This window comes from Mycteria americana, chromosome 21, assembly GCF_035582795.1.
Source record: "Mycteria americana isolate JAX WOST 10 ecotype Jacksonville Zoo and Gardens chromosome 21, USCA_MyAme_1.0, whole genome shotgun sequence".
Taxonomy (NCBI): Eukaryota; Metazoa; Chordata; class Aves; order Ciconiiformes; family Ciconiidae; genus Mycteria; species Mycteria americana.
Genome location: NC_134385.1, coordinates 5,203,396 through 5,227,623, shown reverse-complemented (window position 1 = coordinate 5,227,623; position 24,228 = coordinate 5,203,396). Strand labels below are relative to the sequence as shown.

The 24,228-nt window shown below is 64.7% G+C and overlaps 2 protein-coding genes across 2 annotated transcripts; both read left to right on the top strand.

Moving 5' to 3' along the window:
* The first annotated feature begins 212 nt into the window (after positions 1-212).
* Positions 213-1,406, top strand: ID3 (inhibitor of DNA binding 3). The gene is made up of 3 exons (XM_075522408.1): positions 213-710; positions 898-969; positions 1,211-1,406. The coding sequence occupies exons 1-2, from the start codon at positions 390-392 to the stop codon at positions 952-954; spliced, it is 378 nt and encodes a 125-aa protein (XP_075378523.1). The 5' UTR covers positions 213-389; the 3' UTR covers positions 955-969; positions 1,211-1,406.
* Positions 1,407-13,813: 12,407 nt separating this feature from the next.
* On the top strand, positions 13,814-22,925 carry E2F2 (E2F transcription factor 2). The gene is made up of 6 exons (XM_075522540.1): positions 13,814-14,465; positions 19,721-19,808; positions 20,177-20,396; positions 20,509-20,667; positions 20,868-20,982; positions 21,294-22,925. The coding sequence occupies exons 1-6, from the start codon at positions 14,181-14,183 to the stop codon at positions 21,777-21,779; spliced, it is 1,353 nt and encodes a 450-aa protein (XP_075378655.1). The 5' UTR covers positions 13,814-14,180; the 3' UTR covers positions 21,780-22,925.
* Positions 22,926-24,228: the final 1,303 nt, after the last annotated feature.

The following is a 24,228-nucleotide window of genomic DNA, read 5'->3' as shown; positions in this document are numbered from 1 at the left end:
GTCCCCCCTCCCGTGGGGCCACCGCGGCCACCAAGGGTCACTTTGCGGGGGGGGGGGGGGGGGTGTAAGGGGGGTGGTGTCCGTCGCTTCATTTAGATGCAGGGGTGGGGTTTAAGGCTTCATTTACATTAAAAGGGTGGGGCTCCCGCCTCATTTGCATGCGGGGGCGGGGCCCCGCGGGGCTGCCGATATAAGGGGCGGCGCGGGGCTGTCCCCTCCCCAGAGCGCCGGGCAGGTCCGAGGGGTTGGGGGTGACAGGGGCGACGGTGCCAGGGCTCGGTGGTCCCAGCTTTGGTGGTCCCGGTGCTGGGAGGTGCCAGCAGAGCCCCCCGCCGTCGCGGCACCCAGGCATCCCCCCCCCCTTCCCCCGCATCCCCTCTAACCCCGCCATGAAAGCCATCAGCCCGGTGCGGTCCGTCCGGAGCTGCTACGAGGCCGTCTGCTGCCTCTCGGAGCAGAGCCTGGCCATCGCCCGGGGGAGCAACAACAAGAGCCCGGCCTTGGAGGAGCCCATGAACTTGCTCTACGATATGAACGATTGCTATTCCAAATTGCGGGAGCTGGTGCCGGGGATCCCGCAAGGCACCAAGGTGAGCCAGGTGGAGATCCTCCAGCATGTCATCGACTACATCTTCGACCTCCAGATCGTGCTGGAGGAGGGGGCCAAGGGCCGCGACCCCTCCTCCGAGGCCACCCTGCTCTCCCTGAAGGTAAGGGCTGCTTTGGGCTGGGGGGATGTGGGGATGGGGGGGGGGGGGAGGGACGGACGGACGGACGTGTTGGGCTGGGGGCGATGGACCGTCTCGGATGGCTTGGGGGGGGTCCTGGCGCGGTGGGGAGGGGGGAAGGCTGGGGACAGCCCGGGGTGACCCTGAGCCCTCTCCCCGCTCTCCGCAGGCGGCCGAGCTCGCCTCCGAACTCTGCTCCAAAGACGAGAGAAGTTTGTGTCACTAACGGCTCCTCCATCAGGTGAGTGTCCCCCCCCAGCCCCCCCAGCATCACCATCCCCGGGGGGGACCAACACCGGCCCCCATGCAACGCGGTCGTGTCCCCCCCCCCCCCCCCCTTCGGGCGACCCCCAAATCCCCTCCCCAAACCCAGAGTTCCCACAACACTAATTATATCTATTTTTTTTTTCTCTCCCCCCCCCCCCCCCCCCCTTTTTCTCCTTCCTCCCCCCTTTCTTCTCTCTCCTCCCGGTGCCAATTAGCAAACAGGCAGCGAGTGGCGGTTCCTGGTTCGTTATCAGCCGGAGGTAAATAGCAGCTTCCTCCGTGGCGCCGGGCTGTCTGCGACCTACCGGCCCCGGCATCGCCTCCCCCGGGCCCGGGCCCGGCCGGCGGGGAGGGCTGGTCCCGACCCCCCCCATCCCTCCCCAGCCAGCATCCTCCCCCCTCCCCCCCCCCTCCCCCCCGTGGGGCGCAGCACCCCGGCTTTAGCAGGACTTTGGAGCCCGAACTTCAAATGAGATTCTTCTTCCCGATAGACTGATGAAGAGGCGGTTGTCTGTATATTTTTGGATTATAGCAGCGAGTCCTTTTTGTAAAGGTGTTGAATTGGGATGGGGGGCGGGGAGGGGGGGAAATTAGGGGGTTTTGGGGAGGGGGGGGACATCCTCGAGTATGAACCAAACTCTCTGGGGCCGCGGCCTCGTGTATTGTGGAGCTCTATACTAGAGTATAACGTTTTGTACCTTTTGTGCAGGAAGGTGAATTTCTGCGAACATGCCTTGTACTTGCTTTATAAACTTTTTATAAAAGTTACCATTTTTACATAATAAAACGAAAAAAAAAAAAAAGGCGTTTTTAATGGTTTTTCCTCCATCCTTGGGCTGGAGGGAGATGGGGTGCACCCATGGGTGGGAGAGCGGCACCCCGGGAGTGGGAGCCCCTGAACCTTCTCGTCGATTGTAACTTCTAGGGTTACAGTAGGAATCTCATTAATTGTTTAATAGCTTTGAAATGTCAGCTCAGGTATGGGAGGAATTAACCCTAGGCTGCTGTCTCCCGGCAGAGGTGTCTGCCAGCTATTTTGGGTGCTCCTCTGGCTTATCTGATATGGAAGGAGCGAAGACACGGCCGAGCCCCGGGGACCATCTGGAGGTGTAGCTGGAGCCCTGGGAGGGGGGGAAAAAAGATGCTTTTTCCAGGGGTTTCCGTTCCCTGCCTTGGAAAAAAAAAAAAAAAGGGCTGCCCAGTGCCTTGGGGCTGGATTTGAGCTGCTGGGGCTGGAAGGGGTGATGCTGCTTGCTCCCCCAGGATCCCCCCCAAGGGAAGGGGAGTTTTGGGGCTGCAGCTGCCCTGGCTCTAACTGGGGCTGCTGGGAGCCTTGCAATTCCCCAGGTGGCATCTGCACAGCCCTGCCTGGCCTGCAGCCCCCCGGGGACTGGGGGGGGGGGGGGGCAGGAAGGGGGGCAGCACCCTGGGGAAGGGGCGTTGGGGGTAGAAATGCCTTTCCCTCCCTTTGGATTCATGCTGTGGTTTCCCTTTGGCCCCGGAGCAGATGCAACCCGCTGGCCGGCTCAGCTGCGGAGCCCCGTGGCTGAGCGCAGCTGGGCCGAATCCTGCTCCCCGGGGAAGGAGCTGGCCTGCCTGCAGTCGGGTCAGGCCTGGCTGCTCTCCCCCGGGGTTCAAATCCCCCACCTGTAGCACCATCTCCTCCATCCCCTCGGCTGGGCTCCGGCTTTGCTGCTGTGGGTTCGGCCAGGCGCAGCGTGGGTGCTTGCCCCGTGGCATCGGGGTGTCCCTGGGGTGCTGCAGCATCCAGGTGAGCTGGGGCGGGGGCTGCAAGATGGGAGGAGGAGGAGGAAGGTGGCAGAAGGGGTCTTGGGGACAGGGTGATGCAAACGTGCACGGGCTTCAGCCTCCATCCCCGCAATGGCCAACGTGAGCTCGGGTTGCAGCCGGCACCCACCAAGCACCCCTTGTCCGTGGGCATTTCCACAGGGAGAAGCAGCGCATGGGGCATCCGAAAAGCAACAGCCGGTCCAACGGGATCACGAACCCCTGGGAACGTCCCTCCTTCCTCCCAGCTTGGTGTCCCCAGGCTCCCCAAGGACAGGTTACCCTCTGGCACCCACAGATGGGGTGGGACGAGGTGACACGGGGCTGTCCCGGAACGGCAGGAGGCAGGTGAGGGTATCCAGCTGGAAACCACCGCTTCTGGGAACCGAGTTGATGTTACAGTAATGGCTAAAAATAGGCTTTTGCCATCTCCACTGGCTTTTAGCTCGGTGGGCGAGCGTCCCCGTGCTCACCCCGGTGTTGTGGTCCTCCAGCTGTGCCAGTGCTGATGTGCCAAAGGGACTTAATTGGGATGGGTGGGAAAAGCACCCCGGGAATGAGCCAGAGGACGAGGATGGGTCTCGGTAGCTGCAGTGAGCGCTCCAACTGGCCATGGGTCCCCCGGCTGGGATGATGGCGGTGGAGATCCTGGACCCATGGGAGCAGTTAATGAGCCCAGTTTGGGGCTGGGGTTACTGGGAGCAGTGGGGATGGGCACTGGTGGGGTGAGAGAAACTAGTCCTGCTGGGGCTTTTGGGATGGAAACAGCACCGGGGAGGTGGAAGGGGGCTCCCAGCCTGGGGCAGCGGCGGTGGCCCCCTGTCCCTTGCCGGGGTGTCAGGGCAGGGGATTCCTGCGGCCGGGGCTGGGGGCCGCGGTGGGAGCCCGGGGTTTGGCAGGGTGAGGGTTTGGCGCCGGCTCCCGGGAAGCCTCCCAGGGCCATCGCCTCCTCCCCCATGGCAGATGGATCCCGGCGCCTTTCCTGGAACAGCCACCCTGCCGTTCCCAGGCCCTGGGGATGGCCGGGGGGGGCACAAACCTTGCCTGGACCCCCAGCCTGGGCAGTGGTGTGATGCCGATGCTTTCCTTGGAAACCCTGTTTTAAAAAAAAAAAAAAAAAGAAAGAGAGAAAAAGGGAAAAAACACAACTAAAAATAGCCGCCGTTGCCCCGCCGGGGCTGGGATTTACCTTGCGGGGCAGATTTAGTGCAAGGAATGCCCCCAGCCCCCCGCCCCGAGCAAACCGGGCTTCGCTTTTCTCTTCCCAGCTACATTTCATGGGTGCAAAAAGAGGATGAGGAGAGCCAAAAAAATAACCCCAAGGGGGTGAAGGCCAAGCGTCCCCCAGCCGCTGTGCCGGTGGCCGGCCAGGCCGGCTCGCTCGCCTCTTGGCAAGAGCAGGAGTCTGATGCAATCGGCTGCGCTGACGGAGGCCGCGGTTCCCCACCTGTATTTGCCATTGTGTGCCCGGAGCTGTTTGCAGGTGTTTGCTGGCGCCGCACTGTCTGAGCCGCACTTCCCTCCTCCTCCTCCCGCTGCCTGCCCCGGCCAAGGCCTGGGCCCCCCCCCCGGCTCCCCGGCTCCCCGCCAGCCGGCCGCCGCCTCGCCGGGACGGATGCAGCGCTCACACGCGTGGCCTTGGGCGGGCGTGCACGGCTGGGCGCGTTCCCGCGTGGGAGCGGGTGCACGCGTGGGCGCTGGCAGGCTGCGGTCCGTGCGTGCGCTTAGCATGTGTGCGCACACGCGCTTCTGTGCGCGCGTGTGCGCGTGCCTGCGTGCGCTCGCACGCATGCCTACAGACACGCGCGTGCCTGCGCGCGCTTGCAGACGCGCGTGCACTTATGTACACACGTGCATTTGCATGTGCGTGCGTGCGTTTGCATGTGCATGGCGTGCACTTGCACGCGCACGCGTGCTTGCGCACACATGCAGACATCCGTACCCCGATGAGGGTACGCACGTGTGTACACATGCACGCTCTGGCAGACACGCGTGTGCACACCCCCACAGCAAGGCACCAGCTGCACGCGTGCTCCTCCGAGACACGTGTGTGCACACATGTATTTGCACTAACGCACATGGGCTGTAACGGGGGTGCAACACACGCATGCACCCCTTCAACAGGGGCACACGCACGCACACGTGCACGCACACGCACGTGTGCGCATGCACACGCGTGCCCATGCATGCACACTCACGTGCACACACGCATGCACACGCGTGCACACCCCGACCCAGCCAACAGGGACACGCAGCCGCACGCATGCACACGCACAGCACCCCACAGCCAAACACGCAGCCCCCCCAGCACCTTGGCCCTCCACCCCGGGCGCCGTGGGTTTGCTCCCAGCCCTGGAAGCTCCCACCCTCCCCGGGGGGACCCCGCGGCCCCTCCGGCTCCTCCTGGCCCCAGTGATGGTGCCGAGGGGCCGGAGCCTGGCCCGGCTCCGTGGGTGGGGATGAGTCAGGGCTGCCGGTGTATTTTGGGCTCTGCTGGGGATGGCACCCGAACCGGTCCCACGTGGCCCATTGGCCCCATCCTGCCCGGCACAGGGTGTTCCCGGCGCCCTCGACACCCTGCTCACGCCTTGCCCTTGACTCCCTGCTCACGCCTTGCCCTGCTCCAGTTCCCATGCCACCACTGAGTGGGGAAACTGAGGCAGGCTCGGGATTTCTAGCGTGGGGAAAGGGTGAACAAAACCCCAGCCTCCCCCACCACCCTCCCACAGGTCTCCCAAGTTCCTCTGGCACCCTCCACCCCAGAGGCTCCTAATTGCCAGGCCAGGAGGGCTCATCCTTAGCTGGAGCTCCTGGGGGTGCTATGGGATTGGGGGGGGCTATTCCTGCCCCCTTCCTTTAACAAGGAACAAACCGGGTTGTCCCCCCTCATTTTACAGGTGGGGAAAGCAAAGCCCCCTCCCCACCCCCCTGGAGACCACCCAGCGTCCTGGCAGCCACCCTGCATGCTCCTGCCAGCCCCTCGCCTTCCCTTTCCCACGGGTGACATCGGGGCTCTGTCCCACGGAGGGACTGGGGCTCCCCACGCACCTGAACGCAGCCCCAAAATTTGCCAGGATTGGGGCTGCAGGGAGGCAAAGGCTGGAGCAGAGGAAGGAAGGCTCATTACTGCTGGGTTTTAATTAACGAGGGGATTTGGAGCATGGGGCTTTGTGATGGGCTTGGTCACCCAGAGAGCCCCAAACCACTGACACCCACGGGGACACGGTGGTCGACCCACAGGCTCTCCTGGGGGTGGCCCTGGCCGTGGGTGAGGACGGGGTGGGTGATGGGAGAGCATTTGGGGGCTGGATGTGATGTAGGGAAGGTCATCCTGGTTGTGGGGTGGAATCGGCAGAGAAACTTGGTTCTCCATCCACAAAAAATTGGGGCCTTTGGGTCCCTGAGCTCCCCCTGTGCCTCAGTTTCCCCATCTGTATAGAGGGAAGTGGCTGCAGCTCCAGGAAACAAACTGGGACAGAGGAAGGGTGCTGCTGGGATAATTGGGGAAGGCCCATGGTGTTACTGGCCCAGCCTGGCTCTGGGAGCGCTGGCACGTGTCCCTTGTCCCCTCACCTTTCCCTGGCTGTGCAGGGGTGCTGAAGGCACCAGTGTCCCTCTGGTTTCAAACTGGAGCCAGACCAGTTTGGGGGACTGAGTCCCCATTAACCTCTCTGCCTCCACAACGCTCCTCTGGTCCTTTCGCCCTTCCATGCCCCCTCCCTTGTTGGGGAGAAGCAGTGATGTCACAGGGCACAGAAGCGTGATGTCACACGTTCTGCTGCTTGGAACGGTGAGGTCACGCTGCAGCGGGTGCCCGGGGCTGTTGCCAGCACCCACCATGGCTTCTCTGCACAGGAGGGTGAGGGGGGAGTTGGGGGGGGGAACTGGATCTGGGGTCCGGATCCGATGCGGTGCCACCAGTGCCTGTCTGACCATCTGTCCCCTCCCTGCCACCAGCGGGAGCCGGACACGAAGCCGCAGTGGCTGCTCATTGACTTCAGAGGGGTAGGGTGTGCAGTGAGGTGGGGTGGGGTGGGCGATGGGTGCCAGACCTGCAGCCCACCGGGACAGTGGGGACACCCCATCTGGGCTCCCCACCCTGCCTCCCCGTCCAGGACTCCTGGGACCACAAGGAATACACGGCCAAGGTGTGGATGAGCCGCTTGCTCGCCCACCCTGCTGTCAAGCTCACCCTGTCCGTGTTCATCATCGTCAACGAGGTGTTGGTCGCCAGCCAGACCCCCACGACGCTGTCCTGGAGCGTGAGTGCCGGCCGTGCCCACCACTGCTTGCTGCTGCCCCTTCCCGCTCCCTCGCCTTTTGCCCGGCCCTTTTGCTGCCTCCGAGACGGGTCCATGAAACCCCGCAGCCCCATTTGATGGCAGAGGTGCCCCAATGTGGCTCCTTCTCTGCGAGCTTCATGCCAGGGGAGGGGGTCACCACGCTCATGTCTGGGTGGTGAATTCATCCATACTAGCCACCAGAGAAACCACAAGGCTTTGTATTTTGCACCCAACATGAGTCCGATGGGAGAACCTCAGCTGGTTTCCCGGTGGGCCATTGCCACGTGTCCCTCGGTCCTGCCCCAGGGCCCAGCGGTCCTCTTGCCGCCTTCTCTTCTCCCTCCAGTTCCGGTTTTGGCTGAGCTGTACCATAGCCAACGTTGTGCTGGTGGCCCTGGTCACTGAGGTCCTGCTCAACTGGCTCAGAGGTTTCTGGCTGTACTGGAAGGTGGGAGCTGCAGCGAGCCGGGCTGGAGGCCTTCAGCATCTCTCTGTCCCTGTGTCCCTGTGTTCCTCCATCCCCGAGTCCCTCACCCCTCCATCTCTGCGTCCCCCCGTTTCCCTCCCTGCGTCCTTCCATCCCTGAGTCCCTCCATCACTCCGTCCCTGCATCCCTGCATCCCTCTGTCCCTCCGCCTGTGTCCCTGGGTCCCTCCATCTCTCTGTCCCTGGGTCCCTCCATCCCCCTGTCCCTGCATCCCTGCATCCCTCTGTCCCTCCGCCTGTGTCCCTGGGTCCCTCCATCTCTCTCTCCCTGGGTCCCTCCATCCCCCTGTCCCTGCGTCCCTGCGTCCTTCCATCCCTCTGTCCTTACACTCCAGTCCCTTCATCCCTGCGTCCCTCCATCCCTCCTTCCCTGCGTCCATCCCTCCCTGCACCGCTCCTTCCCACCGTCCCTCGTCGCCCCCGGCTGTGGGGGCCCGGGGGGGCCGGGGGCCGGGGGGCCGGGGCGGGGCGGGCCCCGCAGCCGCGGCTCGCTGCTGCCGTCTCCAGGGGAGAGGAGGAAGAGCCCGGCTGGCTCACGGCCGGCCCCGCCGCGCTGCCGGCAGCCGGGCTGCACCCCCGGGAGGGGCCGGGACCTCCTCCGGTGCCCCCCGGGGAAGGATCGGGACCTCCTCCGGTGCCCTCCCTCGCAAGGACCGGGACCTCCTCCGGTGTCCCCCCGGGAGGGGCCGGGACCTCCTCCGGTGCCCCCCTGGGAAGGACCGGGACCTCCTCCGGTGTCCTCCCGGGAAGGACCGGGACCTCCTCCGGTGCCCCCCTGGGAAGGACCGGGACCTCCTCCGGTGTCCCCCTGGGAAGGACCGGGACCTCCTCCGGTGCCCCCCTGGGAAGGACCGGGACCTCCTCCGGTGTCCCCCGGGAAGGTTCAGGACGTCCTCCGGTGCCCCCCCTCGCAAGGACCGGGACCTCCTCCGGTGCCCCCCGGGAAGGATCGGGACGTCCTCCGGTGTCCCCCCCGGGAAGGACCGGGACCTCCTCCGGTGTCCCCCCGGGAGGGGCCGGGACCTCCTCCGGTGCCCCCCTGGGAAGGACCGGGACCTCCTCCGGTGTCCTCCCGGGAAGGACCGGGACCTCCTCCGGTGCCCCCCTGGGAAGGACCGGGACCTCCTCCGGTGCCCCCCGGGAAGGATCGGGACGTCCTCCGGTGCCCCCCTGGGAAGGACCGGGACCTCCTCCGGTGTCCCCCTGGGAAGGACCGGGACCTCCTCCGGTACCCCCCTGGGAAGGACCGGGACCTCCTCCGGTGTCCCCCGGGAAGGTTCGGGACGTCCTCCGGTGCCCCCCCTCGCAAGGACCGGGACCTCCTCCGGTGCCCCCCGGGAAGGATCGGGACCTCCTCCGGTGTCCCCCCCGGGAAGGACCGGGACCTCCTCCGGTGTCCCCCCGGGAGGGGCCGGGACCTCCTCCGGTGCCCCCCTGGGAAGGACCGGGACCTCCTCCGGTGTCCCCCCGGGAAGGACCGGGACCTCCGGTGCCCCCCGGGAAGGACCGGGACCTCCTCCGGTGTCCCCCGGGAAGGATCGGGACGTCCTCCGGTGTCCCCCCCGGGAAGGACCGGGACCTCCTCCGGTGTCCCCCCGGGAGGGGCCGGGACCTCCTCCGGTGCCCCCCTGGGAAGGACCGGGACCTCCTCCGGTGTCCTCCCGGGAAGGACCGGGACCTCCTCCGGTGCCCCCCTGGGAAGGACCGGGACCTCCTCCGGTGTCCCCCTGGGAAGGACCGGGACCTCCTCCGGTGTCCTCCCGGGAAGGTTCGGGACGTCCTCCGGTGCCCCCCCTCGCAAGGACCGGGACCTCCTCCGGTGCCCCCTGGGAAGGACCAGGACCTCCTCCGGTGCCCCCGGGAAGGATCGGGACGTCCTCCGGTGTCCCCCCCGGGAAGGACCGGGACCTCCTCCGGTGCTCCCCTCTCAAGGACCGGGACCTCCTCCAATGTCCCCCCAGCAAGGACCCGAACGTCCTCTGGTGTCCCCCCGGGAGGGACTGGGACCTCCTCTGGTGCCCACCCGGCAAGGACTGGGACCTCCTCTCGTGTCCCTCCGGGAAGGACCAGGACCTCCTCCGGTGTCCCCACCCCAGGCAGAGGGATGTTTGGCATTGGGGCTGCTGTGGCTGCTGGCCACCTATGCTCAGCTGGTGGCCCATCACCTGCTACCAGGCCAGTTGTGCCCTCCTGGGCAGAGCCATGGGGCACTCGCACCCCTTGCAGGACCCTCTCCCCTGTGGCTGTTCCTGGGGGAGGAACATTAGGGGAAGGGCCCTCATTTGGGGTCCACAAGTGCAGCCCCAGCCCCCTGCTCCTCTGCCTGCAGGACGGCTGGAACATCTTCAACTTCCTCCTCGTGGTCTGCCTCATGGTGGGGCCCCTGATCCCCAAGCTGAAAGTCCAGAAGATCCTGAGGTGAGAGGGGGAAGGGGATGCCGTACCCCAAAGCCTCTGATGTCCCTGTGTTGATTTGGCCAAGGTCTGGTGCCCCCATCCCACATGCTGGATCTGCGCTGGGAAAGGCAACGTCACCGCTTCCTCTTCACCCTCGGTTTTTTTGCCCTGATTTGAGGAGCATCCCTGGCAGTGCAGACCCTCCCCAGACCCTGATGGGAGAGGCCAGGAGGGGACCAAGGCGTCCTGGCACGGTCAGCTCGGTGACGGGAGCTCTCGCCTTGCCCCAGGGTGATGAGGCTGCTGCAGGTCTTGCAGGCTGGTCAAGAGGCTGGCCAGGATGCTTCAGGCCATCCTCAAGGTCATCCCCGACCTCTGCAACACCATGTCCATCCTCTTTATCTCCATGCTGGTAGGCAGCTGGGAAATGCCCGCCTGGGCTGGGAGCATCGGCCTGGGGAAGCATCTTGGCCAACAGGGTCCAGCACTGGCCACGGCACCTCGGGGCCTGTGGGGCCAGCAGGCACAGAGCCAGCAGCAGGATGGTCCTTTCCCACCACGCTGGGCCAGCCCACCTCCCCGGCAGGCTCCGGGATGCTGGAGGGGGCTTTTGAGCTCCCCGCACCAAGGCTGAGGAGCTCGGCTGGACCCTGCTCACACCAGGGAGCCCCAGTGCTGGGGGTTGGAGGACGCTGAGCACCTCTCCCAGTGTGGTTGGGTGTCGGGACCCCCATCACTGTCTCCATGCAGATCTTCTCAGCACTGGGCATCATCCTGTTTGGCAAGTCTGTCCGGGCCCATTTTGGTGACCTGGGAAAGGCCCTGTACTCGCTCTTCACCTGCATCACGCTGGACGGCTGGCTGGACATCTACGAGGCCTTCCAGTGAGCACACAGCAGGGTGTGAGCCCACCACGGGGTGGGGGCTCGGGGATGGCTGGGGCTCAGCTGTGTCTCCCCACCCTGGGAGGGATGTGGGGTTCCTTTCCCATGGATGCTGAGAGGCTCCCCGGGGGCTTGTGTTGGGGAGGTGGCCACCACCAACCATCAACCAGATGGTCCCCTGTCCCCAACAGGGAAGAAAGGCAGATGCTGAAGATGATGGCAGCCATTTACTTCATCATCTTCATCACGAGCGAGGCCTTCATCTGTGCCAAGCTGCTGGTGGCTGTGGTGACACCCAGCCTGTGGAAATCCCTGTTCACCCACGCCAAGGAGGAGCAGAGGGAGCAGGAGCCCAGCCTGGAGGAGAGCCAGGACCAGGCACCCAGGGCAGGCTGGCTCTGAGGGCAAGGATGGTCAGAAAGGCTCTGTCAAACCCACCCTGAAAGGGCCACATTTTGGTGGTCCTCTGTAGAGATGGCCTGGGTGGAGAAGAGCTGCATGGTTCTTCCTCCCCAGCCAAAAGCCAGGAAAATTTTGATAAAATGGGTGTTTCTTACAAAAACCATCAATGGGAGGAGGGGAGGAGGCCAGAAGTGGAGATTTTCCAGCAGTTTGAAGCTGGTTGTAGCAGAGATCTGCACTTTGCACCCACCATCAACATTTAAAGGCCGGCATTTCCATCTCCTTAGTGCTGGACTCTGGGCTTGGCTTGTTTGATGATGAGGGTTGGTCCTTGTGTGCAGCTGGTGGAAGAGAGGACATAGCCACATCGCTGTGTTAACCCTTTCAGCTAAACGGTGGGGTGGCCAACACGGACCCCCAGCTCAGCCCGAAGGTGATGGGGGACGGGATCTCCATGAACATCTCCCAGAAGCTGTTCACCTACAGCAAGTTGGGCAAGCTGAGCGAGGAGATCTTGCATGAAGTCCAACGCCTCTTGGAAAGCAGCAAGGAGAACATCAGAGAGTACAAACAGATGCGCGAGGAGCTCAACGTGTAGGACCTGCTGCAAACCTCCCTCCTCTTTGCTGGCTTGGTCGTAGGGTGGATGGGGTGGAATCAGCCCATTTATACACAGCCGCAGCAAAACCTCTCCAGAGAGAGCTGTCCCTTTTGGGTTGGGGGGTGGAAGCTGGTGGCTGTCACCCATCTGGAGGCATTGGTGTCAGAGGGAGATAGCAGCCTGTGGCTTCTGGCATGGGAGAGGGCTTTGCTGGTGGAAAGCCATGGCTGGAAGGCCTGGAGAAGGCTTATTGAGCAGGTATTAGGTACTGGGGGGCAAGGATGGTCCTAACTCCTGCCTTGGCTGTGCCTCCCAGCACAGTTGAGGAGGTGAGGGCCATCAAGGTCAATGTGGCACAGGAGCACGAGCTGATTCAGCAGAAGCTTTTCTACATCACCTTCTTGGACAGCCCATACCGCAGCAAGGTCACACTGATGATGTGTGGGGACACCATCTCCGCTTTGTCCAAACTGGAGGAGGTAGGGGCAGAACCTGCCAGCCCAAGACCCCAGAACCTGGGCCCTCCCCGTACCCCAGTGTCTCTGTTCCCTGTCCCACGGGTAACCCAGCCGAAGCCAGCCCAAGGCAGCCAAGCGACACCGATTTATCCACCCTGCCGGGCACGGCGTTGTCTTTGTGCGCTGAAATGGAGACAGCAGTTGCCTTCTCCCCGTAGGGGGGAAGATGAAGGTCTGGGTGGGTTGAGCTGCCAGGCTCAGCCGTGCTCCTGGCAGAGGGACACGGTGCCCAGCCGCGCGGTGGCTTTAGTGCTGCCAGGCTTTTTGTTCTGCCTCAAAGCCCTTGCATGGTGGGAGGCAAATGTCTGTCGGATTGGAGGCTCCTGGCAAATTTTTGGGTGTCGCCCCCAAGCTGAGTTGGAGTCTGGAGGTCTGGTGTCCATCCTCATCCAACAGCAGAGGCCATGGTGCTGGTGTGTGTCCCCGCCTGTCTGTCTGTCTGTCTGCCAGGAGGCTTCTTTTCAAGAAAGTCCATCTCTGCACCTGAACATCCCCACCCCAGACCTGGAGATGAAGTTGCCAGGTGATGGAGAGGAACCAACCGCTGTGGCTCGGTGGCCTCAGCAGGATTAAACTGTGGCTCAGCTCGGTGGCCGTGGTGGCCTTTTACTGGTCCCAGTAAGTCTCGGAGTTGCCCTCACCCAGGGATTCGCCACTGCCTCGGTGCTTTCTGCCACGGCTGCACCCTGAAATACCTTGTGGGCCAAATGGGGAGCCCGTCACCTCCTCTTTCTCCCTCCCCTTTGCCAGGCAGACCTGGTGCCCCCCAAGGACACGTGGCGGGTGGCCGATGGCCGGGACCGGGGGCAGTGGGTGGGCGGGTTGGGTGAACTGGTGTGAGTGAACCAGGGGCCAAATCTGCTCACGCCGAGTCCCTCTGAGGTCCCTGCACCCCCAAACAGCACCGACCCCTGCCCGCTCCCTGCCCGCGGGGGGGGGGGGGGATGCTGCCAGACAGCCTCTGGCTGGCGGACCCCAAAATGTTTTGTCTCCCAAATAGATGCAACCCCCCCCGCACCCCGGCTCGCTGCAGCTGGGGATAGGGATGGGGGGGCGATGGGGATGGGGGGGCGCAGCCCCCAGGCTGGAACCCACCGCGTTGATGGAGTCCTTTAATAAAGAAAGAATTGATGAAAAATCAGTGCCGGTCCCCAGCCCAGCCCCAGGGACCCCTCCCGGCCCAGCCCCCCCCCCCGAGCAGGTGGTGCCAAAGAGGCCACGCCCCCTGCTTTGCATGCAGGCCCCGCCCCTCCCCTCCCGCCCGCCGCCGTGCGGCCCCTTTAAGGCCCCGCCCTCCGCGGCGCCTCTGGCTGCGGGGGCGGGAGGGAGGGGGGCGGAGCGGCGGCGGCGGCAGCCAATCAGCGCGCGGCGTTTTCCGCGGGAAATCCGAATTTCGCGGGACGGCGTTTGGCGCTTAAAAAAAAAAAAAAAAAAAAAACCCCAACCGAAAAAAAAAAAAAGAAAAGGAGCGATCGGGGCCGGGCGCGATCGGGCAGGAGCGGAGCCGGGTGCGGGGGGCACCGGGCCGAGGCGGGGCCGCGCTCCGGGCTGCCCCGGCCCCATCCGGCCCGAGCGCGGGCGATTTTTGGGGCCAAAGGCGCCTTTTCCGCCCGGTTTTGGTGTCGCCGGCGCCGCGTTGCTTCTCTGCAGGTTTTTCGGGGAGGGGGTGGGTTTGGAGACCGACCGGTGTCAGCGTCCGGCGGCCCCCCCGCCCTGCTCCCCAAAAATGCCGCCGCTGAGATTGTGACCCCCCCCCCCCCCCCCCCCTTGCTGCGGGGTGCTTCTGCCCCCTCCCCCGGCCCGGGCTTCTCGGAAAGGACTTTGCAATGCTGCGGCTCCCCAGGGGAGTGTCCCCCGCCCCGGGGAGGGGGGGCACCGCCCTCCCGCCCCCCCCTCCCCACCACCACCCGAAGAAGGTCATGTCGGTGATGGGCTCCTCTGAGCGGGGGGCTTCCAGCCTGGGCAGCCCCCCGTTATCTGCCGGCTGCTTCACCCAGGTCTACACGCCGGCGGCTGTCAGCCTCCCTGCTCCCCGGGGGGGGTGTCTGTACGGCACCCCCCAGGGCCCCCAGCTCAGGACCCTCCGCTCGGCCTCGGTGGGACGGCTGCCGGTAAGGTGTCTGCACCCCATCCCCTCCTTGGGCATCGCTTTGGTGGGACGGGGGGTCTGGGGGCTCCGTGTAGGGTGGGGAGCAAGGGGTGGGTGACCCCAGGATGGAGGGCATCCTCCCCTTCCAAATTCTGCAGCTTGTATTGGGGTCTGCACCCCCCTCAGGTGTCTCTTTGGGGTGGGGGAGGGTAAGGTTTGAAATCAGAAGTCACAGTGAAATGGCTCATACGTTTCTCAACTTCCCTTTGCCCCTGCATGCCCGCAAAGCTGGCTCCCAGCTTCCGCTTTTCAGCTTTTTCGACCTTTTTATTTTTTCTCTCTCTGCCTTGCAAACAGTTCGGGTCCTGCCTCAAAGCCCGGCCGCCGAGCTGAGGCCCTTTGCAAAGCTCTCTTAAGGAAGGGAGGGCTGGGTGCAGGCAGGGCTCCTGCCAGCTGCGGGTGGGGGGCACCGTCCCTGCCCGCTGGCTCTCCCCGCTTCGGGGCTGTGACCCCCGGGGTGACCCATCACCCGGGGAGGTGGGGGGACACGGGGCAGGAGTGGCTCAGCACCGCTGCCCGAGCTCGGTTCCCGCCTGCGGTTACAGCGGGGCTTGAAAATACCTTTTTCTTTTTGCGGGGGGTGTGAATTTGAAGTAATCCTCTTCCTCCATGGGACACCCCAAGGCTTTCAACCAGAGACCCTGATGCTGGGAGCTGTGCAGGTTGGCACGGGGAGGGGGTTGCTGGCACTGGCTGGGTCCCTGTCACCGAGCCCGGGGTCAGGGCTGCCCAGCGCCCGCTGCCCTAAACAGGGAAACTGAGGCCCACGTCGGGCGCTGGCCCCGTGCCCGGCATCGGGGTGCGTGGGCAGCTCTGCCCAGCCCGGTTCTCCTCCTGGAGGGCCCCCGCCGAGCCCCCGGCCGGTCAGCCCCGCTGGCAGCTGGCATTTAATTCCTGCCTGCCCCAGCCCGGGCGCGTGTCCAGCCCTCACTGTGAGCCTCTGTTCTCCCTGGGTCCTGGGAGGGATCCCAGACCCCGCTAACTTCGATTTCGTTTTTTCAAGGCTTGATTTATTTATTTATTCCCCCCCTCTCCCCAGTCCCTGATGCTCGGTGCCAGCTGGGGACATTGCCGCGGCTGGGGGAGAGGGGGTGTCCTTGCTCCCCGCTTCGTGCCAGGGCTGCGGGGCTGGCTGGGGCTGTTGCGAGCCCCGTCCCGGGGGGCTCTGGGGCCACCTGTCTCCTCCCTGGCCGCTTTGTCTCCGAACCACGTGAGAGGCCGCATCCTGTGCTGCCAGGGGCTGTTGTTTAAGGAGACGCCCACGCTGCTGCCCCCTCCCCTAAAAACACCCCCCAAACTCAGAGCCCCTTTTCCGTGCATCGCTGCGGAGCTGGTTTTGGGCTAACGGCCTCTTTGGCATCACCACCATCATCATCATCACCCGTGCCAGGAGATGCTCAGAGTGTTCCTGCCTGCAGCTGTCCCCTAAATGGGGTCTGGGGGGGGGCTCATGTGACACTTGGGGACATGAAGTGCTTGTCCCCCAGTGACACTTGGGCACGAGGTTTGGGGGTAATGGCCTTTTTGGCATCACCACCATCATCATCACCCACGCCAGGAGATGCTCAGGGTGCTCCTGCCCATGGCTGTCCCCTGAACGGGGTCTGGGGGGGGCTCGTGTGACACTTGGGGACATGAAATGCTCCTGCAGCCCCCTTGGTGGCTTGCAAGCGGCGTTCCCCTCTGTCTCCATCCCATTCCCTGATGCCGTGATCCCATTCCCGGCGCTGGAGATCCCATTTCCAACCCCGGTATGACGCTCACAGCCCCGGCACCTGGGGCTCCCCCCACCCTGTTTATGGGCACAACCTTTGTGTGCAGATCCAGGGCAATCAGATAATGAGCGTTTCCTCCCAATTCCAGAGCAGGGCAATTGCGGCCGCTCCCACCTGCTTGCGGGATTTGTGCCATATAAATGATCAGGGGTCACTGGTCCAGCTGGAGGGAGCCCATCACCCCGCGTCCAGCCGCCGGAGAGTGGGATGGGTTGTCTCTCATGGTCCAAAAAAGTCTCAGATTTCCCTTAGTCTCTGATTTGAGGGTCCTGGAGTAGGTAAATGTGTTTTCCCCCATGAAAAATGCATATTTCGGAGTGGTTTTAGCCCGTGTCAATCCCACCCTGAGTATTTGCCTCGCTCCTGGCTATATGGGATCTCTATAGGGGCCATGGGATCTCTATAGGGACTCGGGGCTGTGAAGGAGCCCTGGAGAGAGCGCCGCATCTGCCCTGGGGTCCCGGCTCTCCCTGCCTCCTCCACGCCGGGACAAGGCCGTTCAGAATCCGCCGCGGTTTCGGTGCGAGCTGGCAGGGCTGAGCCGCCCGTGCAAAGAGCACCCAGGGCGGCAGGAGGGTGGCAGCTCCTGTGGGTGCTGGGCTGGAGCCCTTCCCCGGCGGGAGAACCGCTCGGCAGCACCCCAGTTTCTGCTGGGTGATCCCGTCCCACTTTGATCCCATCAAGGGTTTTTCTGCACAGGCAGGAGGGGGGATTTTTTGGGGTGCAGGGAGCTGGGGGGGTGGGAAGGTGGTGGCTGTCCTGTTGTCCTCGGAGGGGCTTTTTCTGGCTCCAGCTCACCTCCAGCTCCTCTCTGCTGGGGAACGTCTCCGGCCGGGCCTTCCCCCTCCGTCTGTGCTGGGACGGGGCTGTCGGAGGGGACGGAGATGCCGGCTGCATCTCGGAGCAGCACGCAGGGTGGGGGTACAGCCTTCCTCCCCAGCGCAGGGTGGTCTCCCCGTCCCGGGGCCAGGGCTGGGGTCAGCCTCCCTCCCCTGCTCACAGTGGGGCTGAAAGCCCCCCTGACCCCCCAAATCTGGGGGTTCTGCATCCCGCTGTCCCCCCCTCCGTGCCCCGCTAGCCCTCAGCCATCCCAAAGACAGAGGGGGGTGCATCTGGGGGGCCTGATCCAGCAGTCCCTTGGCACGAGCAGCATCCCCGGTGTGGCGGCACGATCCCGGGGTGCCCCGTGACCCCCGGGCGCTGCGTTCCCACACCCTGGGGGGGGCCAGAAGGGCCGGGCAGGGCCCGGGCAAGCCCGGAGAAGGCAGCGGGTGCTGTTGAAAGCAAGCGTTGGCAGGAGCAGCCGCCACGGCCCCCCCGGGGGAGAGGGCTGCTCTGATGCTTGGGCTGGGCACAGGGTGTAGCCCCTGGCACCAGGGCTGGGCCCAGGGCTGCTTGGCAGGCAGAGCTGGCAGGGGGCCCGGCCCCCACCCCCCCAAAGGCTGCTGCCCTCACCCAGGGCGGGGTCGAACCTCCTTTCCCACCCTCAGCATCATATCGGGGTGTAGCTGGTGTGCGGGTCCCCCCCTGACCCCGGGAAGCAGTGGCTGAGGGCTGGCGAATGGTGGTGGTGGGGGGTCCCGCAGTGCCCTGGGGGGGTCTTGGGGTTTGGTGCCTGCCCCCATCGCCCCAGCCCTGGCAGGGTGCTGGGAGCCCCTCGCCGTGCCCCGCTCAGCTGTCGTGTGCCTAATCCTGCCCGGGCGGGGGGCAGCAGCTGGGACACAGGAGGGACCCCCTTGTCCATTGTCCCTCGCTGGTGTGTCCCTGCTGGTGTGTCCCTGCCCGAGGCCACCGAGCTCCCCCCACCCCGAACTGCACGGGGAGGGGGCAGAGGGTGTCCCTTTGTCCCCTCCTGTGCACGGGGAGGGGAGACCACCTTGGCGGCCGTGAGGGGTCGGAGGTGGCTGGGGACACCAGGACCTGCCCTGTGTTGCTCCCGTGCCTCAGTTTCCCCATTGCTTGGGCAGATGGGGTGCAGCTGACACCCCCCCCCCCCCCCCCCCCATCAGCAATGGGGGACACATGGGTGCTCACGGCCACTGGTGGCCAGAGAAGCAAGGGTTTGGGTGCCAGCAGAAGGGGGGCCCCAGATGATGCCCCCCCGCCCCGTCCCAAATCGTGCTGGCAGATGCGCTGGGGTCTGATCCGGGGCAGGTGTTTCCCATGCGCTCGGCGTTAACCGTTGGGGTGCCGGCAGCTCGGGGGCAGATCCGGGGGCGCAGGGCCGGGGATGGAGGCGCGTTCGCTGGGAAAAACCTGCTCGGGGAAGGGAGGGAGGGAACAGATTCCCACAGGAGCTCGGGACCAACCTGGCTCCCTGGGGGGGTGGAAAACAGCCCCCGGCACCTCTCCCGCCGGCCCCCTCGGGTGGGAACCGCCGAGACGCCCAACCCTTCCCCGCAAAGTGGGGTGCACTCCCCAGGGAGCAGCCGTCGGAGCCGCGCTGAGCCGGCACGGGGACCTGGGCACCATGCGGGACGTGCTGGGGGGGACCCTGTGGGACAGCCCGGCCTGGGAGCAGGTACTGCAGGGGGGACGGGATGGGGCTGGGGGGCTGCTTTCTGCTCCTGAGCCAAGGTGTTCCCCCAAAATCCCCCTGCTCATATTTGGGGATGTGGGGGGATGCTGGGGGATTTGCAGCCATTGGGGGGGTGGTTTGGTGACACCCCCCCAGCTTCTCTCTGCATCTGCTCTGCTGCACCCCCCACCTCTTCCCTGGGTCTCTTCTCCCCCAGCGATACTGGGTGGGGGTCCCTTGGGGGCCATTTCAAGGAGCTGCTTGCCCTGGCAAGGGGACAGCATGTGCGGGGCGGTGTCCCCGCTCCCAGGACCCAGCACCCACCCCGCCTCGCCCCAGTTTCTCTCCAGCTGGGCGCACGTGTCCGGGGCACCCGCGGGTCCCCAGGGAGGGCTGAGCCCGGCTGGTCCCAGGTGTGCCAGTGGCAGCTGGGTGCCCTCGGCTGCCTCCAACCGGGGCTGGGGGCCGGGGGGTGAAACCCCGCACCCCAACGAGCCAGCTGGCAGGGTGGGAGGGTGAGGATCCGGCCTCCGAGCCGCCGCGTTCCCAGGGCTCAGCCCCGTGGAGCCGTGCCAGGAGCTGGGGGCGAGGGGAAATCCCGGTGGGTTCCCCGAGGCTGCCAGGGGAGCACCGGGGTGGGCTGGGGTTCTGCGGCGGAAGCGGGCAGGAAGCCATGGGGGGTGCTGGGACCCCCCCCCCCCCCATCTCCTCCCCACCCAGCTCTCCTGGCAGCCCCGCGCCCTGCTGGGTGCTGTGGGAGCCCTTCCCAGAAGGGGTTTTGCAACCGGATGAGCCTCTTGCAAGATCCCCCCCCACCCCGGGCTGTGGCACCCAGGGCTCGGCCGATGCTGCAGGGGAGGGGTCTGGGGGGCTCAGGGGGGTGCCTGGCTCGGCCCCAACGCGGAGTTTTCTCTCCTGCTCCAGGCCAAGAGGAAGCTGGACCTGGAGGGCCCCGAATTTCGCACTCCCAAGGGGAAGGGCAGGACGCTGGTGCAGGTCCCCAGCCCCAGGAGTAAGTGGTGCTGGGCGAGACGGGGTCGGGGGGAGCTGGGAGGGGGACAGACCTCATTTCTCTCCCCTCTTAGAGCTGCTGCGATGTCCCCTCTAACACCACCCAAAGTGGCCCGAGGTGGCCCCGCGGGAGCCGTGCCCGCTCCTCAGCCCCTCCTGGCTGCTGCTCGGCAGCTCTTTGAGCCGGTTCAACTCACTGTGCTGGCAGAAAACTCCCTGGGGGGGCTTATTTCTGGGTTATTTTTCCCCCAGGTTAGGGATCGTACAGTGTTTAATGTCCCCAGCACGTCCAGCCCCATGTCACCTCCATCCCACGTCCCACGCTAAGGAGAGGACGGGGGGTGGGGTGGGTCTCTTGTTTCCCCACAGCCCCCAAGTCTCCCGGGGAGAAGACTCGCTACGACACCTCGCTGGGGCTGCTCACCAAAAAATTCATCCGTTTGCTGAGCGAGTCGCCCGACGGCGTCGTGGATCTCAACCGGGCGGCCGAGGTGCTGGAGGTCCAGAAACGTCGCATCTACGACATCACCAACGTGCTGGAGGGCATCCAGCTCATCCGCAAGAAGTCCAAGAACAACATCCAGTGGATGTCAGTGATCCTGGGGGATGGAGACGGGACATGGGGACGGGGCAGGGTGGGGGACAGGTGGCTCGGGGACACGTAGGGTGTGCCGTCACTCAGGTGCCATCTCCGCTGGCAGGGGGACGGGGATCTTTGAGGACGCGGCGGTGACGGCGAAGCAGCAGGCGCTGCGGGGGGAGCTGGCCGAGCTGGCCAGGACGGAGAAGACGCTGGACCAGCTCCTGCAGGACTGTGCCCTGCAGCTCCGGCAGCTGGCTGAGGACGAAGCCAACCAGAGATATCCTTGCTGGGGGAGATGGGGAGGGAGGACAAGGTCTTGGGGACAGGGGACAGGGTCTTGGGGACCCCTCTGAGTTCCTTCTCCTTCAGTTGGCTTCCCCGGGGCTGGGGGGGATGTTCGGAGGCAGCTGCCGGGATGGGGGGCTTGAGCCGTTCCGCTCGCAGCCCCTCTTTTTCCTATACATCGTCCCTGTCCACGCTGGCGTACGTCACCTACCAGGACCTCCGTGCCATCAGCACCTTCCAGGAGCAGACGGTGATCGCCGTGAAAGCTCCCCCGGAGACGCAACTGGAGGTGCCGGACTTCAGCGAGGTGCATGCGGGGCCGGGAGCCGTTCCCCCGCTTGCAGCAGGGTTGGGGCCGGGGTGCAGGTGCTGCTGTGGGTGCTGCTGTGGGTGCTGCTGAATCCGCACCATCCCTGATGGGTTCATCTGGGGCATCCCAAGGGTGCAGCCCGGCATGGCCCTGGGTGGTTTTGGGGTGTCTCCGTGGGGCTGTTTGACCCTGAGCTGGTCCTTTAGGGGTTGCAATGCCCTGCCCGGACCCCGCACGGGTTGGGGGCAGTGGGGTGGGATATGGGTGCCCTTCTGGGTGCCCCCCTGAGCCTTGCTCTGCCCCCCCAGGACAACCTCCAGCTCCACCTGAAGAGCACCAACGGCCCCATCGAGGTCTACCTCTGCCCGGAGGAGATCGCGGAGGAGAGCCCCACCAAGGACCACGGCGTCCCCTCCGCCGCCACCTCCCCACGGGACCACGCCGTACCCCCTCCCCTGCCGAACAGCCCCGGGCCAGCCCCACAGCCGCCCCACGCCGTCCTCCAGAGCTGGGGGGGCACGGGAACCCCCTCCTCACCCCCATCTCTGCCTCTCACCGTCCCAGGAGGTCCCAGCTCGCTGCTGGAGGTGGAGGCCGGGCTCCTGGGCTCGCCCCCGCACCTCCTGCAGCAGACGGAGGACCAGCTGCCTTGTGCCCCCTCCCACCTGGACTCGGGACCCTTCGTCACCTTCTCGCCCCCCCTGGAACAGGACGACTATCTCTGGGGGCTGGAGGGTGAGGGTGTCAGTGACCTCTTCGAGGCGTATGACCTGGGGGACCTGCTGAAGCACTGAGCACCCCCCTCCCCATTGCCTTTGTCCCCTCCGGTCACTTGTGTCCCAAGTGCGTGGGGTCTCTGCGGGGTGGCTGGAAAGCGTGGGGTGGGTCGGGGAGTGTGGGGTTTTCTGAGGGTGGTGGTGGGGGGCTCGTGTCGGCCGTCCTGGGTGGCTTCTCCTCGTTCTCTTGGGTTGGTTGTCACCGCGGGGCTGTGTTTGTCACCTCGCTGGGCCCTGGGAGCACCCCGGGGAGCCGGAAGCCCCTGGGAAGGATCCAGCCAGGTCCCGTCCCAGCGCTGGCTGTAAAACCACGGGGTGCCAGCGCCGATGCTCCCTGCCATAACCCCCCACCGCCCCGGGGCTGCTGGCGGACTGGGGGTGCCTTTGGGTGCACGGGGTGGATTAGGGGCACCCCTGGGTGGCAAAGAAACCCCTGCCCAGAATGGGCTGTGTCGGGGGGGGGGGATGTCATGTTTTGGGACCACTCCAGTTGCTCCCCAGTTAGACTGGTTCTTCAGGGTCATGACGGGTGGTTTTGAGCGGCGTTTCCCCCTGCCGCAGCTGGAATATCCTTAAAAAAATAATCGGGCAGCAAAGCTGGAGTCACCTTTGGGTGAAGAGAGGCTGAAGCTCACATGCGGAGCTCACTGCGCCCACAGCCTCCAAAATCAGCGGCTCCTGCAAATCCCTGGCCAGGACAGAGAGCCGTATTTCCCGGGGGGCTGCGGCCCCTCTCCCCCCAGTCTGTACCAGCTCCCTCCAGCCTCTCGGAGCTATTGGTGCTGTGGGTATCGAAACCGGTGTACTGGGAGGAGGGATGCTATCAACCGGTGGCTGGAGCGTCACCCGCAGAGAGGGGCTTGGGAAGCAGCGTGGGACAAGCCCCCGCACACGGGGCTGGATACGGCTTTTAATGGTGCCATTGTGAAATATATGTAATTATTGCACTGTATTTATATGGGACCCCCCTTTCGGCACGGCGCTGGTGAGGGTCGGGTTGGTATTTTGATTTTTAAGCGAGTGTATTTAAGTTGTTCTTCCTTGGGTTTGTTCTGCGGTTTGGCTTGGAGGCGGCGTGGGTGAGAGTGTGTTTTGGCGTGGAAAAACTTGTGGCACTTGATGTTTTCTGCTCGGGAGGGGATGAAATAAAATCAAACTTTGGAGTTATAAGGGGTTGTTTTCCTATAAGCAGCAAAGCGTGGGGGTGGTTTGGGAGGAAGGAGGTGTTGGGCTGGTTTTGCTCCTGTTTTCAGTGTGAAAAAAACCTGTTTCGGGGCCCTTTTAACTGGCCAGCCTGCTGTGGAGGAGCTGGTGGAGAAGGGGGTTGAGATGAAGCTGTGGCTGGAGTGTGGGAAACGGGTCTGACCTGCTGCAGATCAGTGATTTCCAGCCCAAATCCGGCCGGGACGAGCCTGTGCCCCAGCTTGAGCCCCTTGAACCAGGAGCGTGGGAAAAGCCCCAGGGCCAGGGGCCGGGTCCCTGCGGGTTCCGGGGCTGGGACGGGCTTGTGCACCCGGATTTGAGGGCAGGTTTGGAGGCTGCAGAGCGAGGCCCTGGTGGGGCCGTGCCCCTGGAGGGTCCTTCCCCAGGGTGCTGCCCCAGGTCACCCGCCCCTGCCAAGTCGTGCCGTGACCTGGTGATGCCAACAGTGCTGGTGGCACGGTGATGTCTGGTGGTACCTGGTGATGGCCAGGGTGCCTGGTGATGGCCAGTGGTACCTGGTGATGTCCAGTGGTAGCCGGTGATGTCCAGGGGATCTGGTGATGGCCGGTGGTCCCTGGTGATGGTCAGTGGTACCTGGTGATGTCTGGTGGTCCCTGGTGATGTCTGGTGGTCCCTGGTGATGGTCAGTGGTACCCAGTGATGTCTGGTGGTACCTGGTGATGGCCAGTGGTACTTGGTGATGGTTGGTGGTCCCTGGCGATGGTCAGTGGTACCCAGTGATGTCTGGTGGTCCCCGGTGATGGCTGGTGGTCCCCGGCGATGGTCAGTGGTCCCCGGTGATGGTGGTACCTGGTGATATCTGGTGGTACCTGGTGATGGCCAGTGGCACCCAGTGATGGTCAGTGGTACCTGGTGATGTCTGGTGGTACCTGGTGATGGCTGGTGGTACCCAGTGATGGCTGGTGGTACCTGGTGATGGTCAGTGGTACCTGGTGATGTCTGGTGGTACCTGGTGATGGCTGGTGGTACCTGGTGATGGTCGGTGGTCCCCGGCGATGGTCAGTGGTACCCAGTGATGTCTGGTGGTCCCTGGTGATGGCTGGTGGTCCCTGGTGATGGTCGGTGGTCCCTGGTGATGGTCAGTGGTCCCCGGTGATGTCTGGTGGTACCCAGTGATGGTCAGTGGTACCTGGTGATGGCCGGTGGTCCCCGGTGATGGTTGGTGGTACCTGGTGATATCTGGTGGTACCTGGTGATGTCTGGTGGTCCCCGGTGATGGTCAGTGGTACCTGGTGATGGCCGG